Source organism: Pygocentrus nattereri, chromosome 14 (genome assembly GCF_015220715.1).
Source record: "Pygocentrus nattereri isolate fPygNat1 chromosome 14, fPygNat1.pri, whole genome shotgun sequence".
Lineage (NCBI taxonomy): Eukaryota > Metazoa > Chordata > Actinopteri > Characiformes > Serrasalmidae > Pygocentrus > Pygocentrus nattereri.
This window is the reverse complement of record NC_051224.1, coordinates 40,153,705-40,158,704: the sequence shown is the minus strand read 5'-3', so window position 1 is coordinate 40,158,704 and position 5,000 is coordinate 40,153,705. Positions and strand designations below refer to the sequence as shown.

The 5,000-nt window shown below is 45.6% G+C and overlaps 1 protein-coding gene across 1 annotated transcript in view; it reads left to right on the top strand.

The window, feature by feature from the left end:
* Positions 1 to 5,000, top strand: part of grin2aa (glutamate receptor, ionotropic, N-methyl D-aspartate 2A, a) — a 265,531-nt gene that overhangs the window by 206,445 nt on the left and 54,086 nt on the right. Inside the window, exon 5 of the mRNA XM_037544960.1 lies at positions 3,119 to 3,321. Coding sequence (XP_037400857.1) covers positions 3,119 to 3,321 — 203 coding nt within the window. The remainder of the gene's footprint in view (positions 1 to 3,118; positions 3,322 to 5,000) is intronic.

The following is a 5,000-nucleotide window of genomic DNA, read 5'->3' as shown; positions in this document are numbered from 1 at the left end:
TCAACCTGGCCTCTCTGGCTTTATCTCCAAACTGCTCCACCTTCACCGTCCCTCTGATCTGCTCATTTCTAATCTTGTCCAGCCTTGTCACTCCCAATGAAAATCTCAGCATCTTCATCTCCGCCACCTCCAGCTCAGCCTCCTGTCTTTTAGACAGAGCCACAGTCTCCAAACCAGACATCATAGCAGGACGCACTGCTGTCTTGTAGACCTTCCCTTTCACTCTTGCTGCTATCCTTCTGTCACACATCAGCCTTGACATCCGTCTCCACCCACTCCATCCTGCCTGCACCCTCTTCTTCACCTCTTTTCTACACTGTCCATTGCTCTGGATGGTTGGCCCAAGATATTTGAAGTCATCCACCTTTACGACCTCTACTCCTTGCATCTTCACCTTTCCACCTGCCTCCCTCTCATTCACACACATGTATTCCGTCTTGTCTCTACTGACCTTCATTCCTCTCCTCTCCAGTGCAAACCTCCACCTCTCCAGATTCTCTTCCACCTGCTCTCTACTCTCACCACAGATTACAATGTCATCAGCAAACATCATGGCCCATGGAGCCTCCTGCCTGACCTCATCTGTCAACCTGTCCATCACCATTGCAAACAAGTAGGGGCTCAAAGCTGATCCCTGATGTAACCCCACCTTCACCTTGAAACCATGTCACTCCAACGGCACACCTCACCACTGTCTCACTATCCTCATACATGTCCTGCACCACCCTAACATACTTTTCAGCTACACCTGACTTCCTCATACAGTACTACAGTTCCTGTCTTGGCACCCTATCACATGCCTTCTCTAGATAACAGGCTAAATAGTGTTAACTGTAATTAACTGTAAAACAAAAAAATGTCACTTGAATGTCTCACACACTTCAAATGCCCGTGTTTCAGCCAGAAGTGGCGTCAAACTCGGGCTCCATACTCCCTAAACAGTGTGCTAGCTACGTTTAGAAACTCTAGCCTCTACAGCCACTCAGTGCATCGTTTATGCAGTGTGGGCGTGTCTGAGTCTCTCGTGGCCTATTGCTTTAATATACAGTATATATGCAAGAGTTTGTGCCTGTGTCCGTTAACACATCCTCTACAGAGAACACTGTCACTGGTTTTAGGGGGGAAAATAGTTCAGTAATTCAGGGTTTAACTTGTTTTCTCTTGGAAAATCAATAAAATATGTTTTCTGACTGGGGTGTTCAAACTTTTGCATACGACTGTACTGCACATGGATCACTGGATCACTCCAGCTCATCCCAGAGGTACTGGATGGAGCTCCGTCACTCCACAGAGTGCAGTTCCACTGCTCCACAGCCCAATGCCGGGGGGCTTAGAGACTTTAGGCTCCTGTGAAGCTGCTGCAGAGAAAGCCCCTCAAAACACAGACACTGAAAAATACATTCAGCACACAGGGAAAAACAATTGGACCGGAAGTTAATATCACTTCTTCTTTAATGGGGAGGAAAAGCACAAACATGCCTATATTAACTAACCTCTTTAGCATTTTATCGTAAAATATTATACTTTTGTGAGGTTGAAAGCTCTAATAAACTGAAATAGAAACAATAATAAGTCATAGTTGCATCGCATGACGTCACTGCTGTACCCAACCAAACTATGAGTTTTGTGAGTTGTTAGACCCTGAAATTTGTTGCATGTTGTGCTGTTTTATAATAAAACCGCACAACAGCCGCTCACTAGTGGCGGTATTTGTCTGGTGCTGAGGTTTCAGTAATGGTGCACGTCTTCAGAGTCACAGTAATAAGAAGCAGCTCTGTCGTTCAGCTCCGTCGGAGCTGTGAGAGGAAAGCTGAAGCTCAGCTGATCAGAGACTGTGTTTGTCCGCTGGATCTTCATATTGAGGCTGTAAGTCCTCGGAATGCCTGCGGTGGCTTCCATCCTTGGCCGAAATAAACAACGTTTGCAAGCGATTTTCTTTTCTGGTTAGAAGACTAGGAGAGCAGAAGCGAGTGGTTGAGAAGGTTGTGACCTGCCGGTGTTGGTCAGGCTGGCTTTGGTGATGTGCTGGTGGCTCATCAGCAGAGTCAGAGCCCAGTTCAGGGGGTGGGGGGGGGGTTACATCATTAGTGCGTCCACAGAGCACTTAATTACAGCGAGAATCAGACGAGGCGGCGTTGGAGAGTCTAACGTGAGGAAAACTCGTCGTCCATCTGTTCTGCGGGGTGTTTTTGTGTGAAACTGTGTCAGGGAGGGTCTTTGATCTAGCGGAGGGTTTTCTGTCCATCAGGAATTCTGATATTATTGGTTGATTTTTTTCCCCCAGCCACTGCTGCACGGTGACGTCAGAATATGTTTTAAAAGTGGGGTTTTAAAAGTTAATTTTGATGGAAGAAAAAAGATCCTTGAAATTGACGTCTTTCTGCAAGACCCCCCCCCTTCCTGTGGAATTAAGATTGACTTTGATTGATATTTTTATTCATACAGTCAACTTAAATATGCACCCATCTTCCAAGCTGCTTATCCTTCTGGGTTGCGGAGGGTACTGGAGCCAGGGTTCATCATGCGGAAGGCAGAAAACACGCTTGATAGGTCACCAGTCCATCACAGGGCAGTCAAGTAAAATATTTCAATTCAAAATATAATTAAAATTCAAGCGTAATTTAAAATAATAAAATTGACTTAAAAACATAAAAATTCAGGGCTGAACCGTTGGCCACCAAATCAGACTGAGACTGCGTTTTACCCCGGTGACCCGGGAGGCTAAGCGACTTGGAATTTCGTATATTAGTATTTATTTGTATTGGTATTTTATTGAAAACCGTGATCCCAAACTTTTGAATTGTTATTCCCAACATATGCACATCAGTATAAATGTTTCCAACAGCGATTAAACAGCGGTCACTGCATTTACACAGCTGGTCAGGGATATTTTAGCCTGTCTTTTCAGGATGGTTCATTTCATATTTGACTGTGTTGAATCCAGCCTTCTCAAGAGTCTTTGAACATCTGTTTACTGTTTACATGAGAAGTGTTGGTACAGCTGTTTACTCCCACCAGCGCTTTGTATAAAGACCCCAGCGCGATTCCAGTTTGATTATCGGTCAGTTTGAACTGGTCGAATAAGTAACCATTCCTGTTCTCCCTGCTGTGTGTGCAGATGGGGAAGTGGGAGAACCGCAGTCTGACCCTGAAGTTTCCGGTGTGGCCGCGGTTCAACTCTTTCGGAGACGCGGAGACGGACGATAACCACCTGACCATCGTGACTCTGGAGGAGAAGCCGTTCGTTATTGTGGAGGACGTGGAGCGACTGACGGGAACCTGCATGCGCAACTCGGTCCCCTGCCGAAAGCACATCAAAGAGTGAGTCTTCTCTCTCTGTCTCTCTCTCTCTCTCTCTCTCTCTCTCTCTCTCTCTCTCTCTCTCTCTCTCTCTCTCTGTCTCTCTCTCTCTCTCTCTCTCTCTCTCTCTGTCTCTCTCTGTCTCTCTCTCTCTCTCTCTCTCTCTCTCTCTCTCTCTGTCTCTCTCTCTGTCTCTCTCTGTCTCTCTCTCTCTCTCTCTCTGTCTCTCTCTCTCTCTCTCTGTCTCTCTCTCTCTCTCTCTCTCTCTCTCTCTCTGTCTCTGTCTCTCTCTCACTCTCTCTCTCTGTCTCTCTCTCTCTCTCTCTCTCTGTCTCTCTCTCTCTCTCTCTCTCTCTCTGTCTCTGTCTCTCTCTCCCTCTCTCTCTTTCTCTCTCTCTCTCTCTGTCTCTCTCTCTCTCTCTCTCTCTCTGTTTCTCTCTGTCTCTCTCTCTCTCTCTCTCTGTTTCTCTCTGTCTCTCTCTCTCTCTCTCTCTCTCTGTCTCTGTGTATATATGGATAAAAATTACTGGATGCTTTATGTAACATTATAATAAAGTTATATCAGCAGCTTCAGTTAAATAAGCACCTTCAGATCAGCCCTCGTCTGTCTGTCTGTCTGTCTGTCTGTCTGTCTGTCTGTCTGCCTGTCTGCCTGTCCTCTCAGACCTGGGCTCAGAGCCCAGTGTTGGTCTGATTCACTGATTCAGTGGAGACTCTGTGTGTAAAACTCGTTTTCAGTGCAGACTTTTCTGATCTGTTCTGGAAAAGCAGCCCAAAAAGTGCTGAGTAGGTTTTATCCTTCTCTCTCTGGTGGTGGATTTGGAGGAGTGTGAGTGGGCCTGATGACAGGAGGAGCCCTCGTTAGGAGCTCTTTAGATGCGTGTCGAGGCTGCCTCAGTGCCTCTCAGCTACAGCACTGCTGTGTTCAGCAACTTCCTCCCCGGCCCAGGACGGCCCACAGGCTTCTGAGCAGCTGGAGGAAAGTTAAACTGCTGTACTTACATAAATAATCACACCTTCCAATTATGAGCTTCGGCCTGACCTCGTGCTGAACTGTGAGTTCTGACGCTCCTTGACGTGAGATTTTAAAGCGAAACTTTGGCCAAAAATCTCATTTTCCCCCAATTTTCCCCGGATGGTGTTAGCACAGGAGAATACCCCCCCAAGAGAAATGACGTTTGTAGTAACACATGTTCAGACTCTGGTAAGAAGTTGTGGAGTTTTAAAACGTTTGGTTTCGATCTGCTGACCACAGAAGAACGTGGCCATGTACTTAGCGCACATAGTGTCTCATAATACTGAGAAATTTTCTCATAGTTATGACCTAATATCTCATGATAATGACTTACCGTCTCATAATACTAGGAGTGCTCTATCATAGTTATGAGATGCTACGTCTTTAATATTTGACCATGATTATGACAAAGTAAGTCATAATGATGAGAAGTCAAAATTTTGAGATGTTGTGTCGTCATTTTGAGAATCTCGTTATTACATTTACATTTACAGCATTTGGCTGACGCTCTGATCCAGAGCGACTTACTATTCGATCATTTTACACAGGAAGGCCAAGGTGGTGTTAGGAGTCTTGCCCAAGGACTCTTACAGTCTCTTGCCCAAGGACACTACACCAACCATTATGCTGAACTCATAATAATAATAAGAAGAAAGCAAGTCACAATCTTGAGATGCTAATTGAT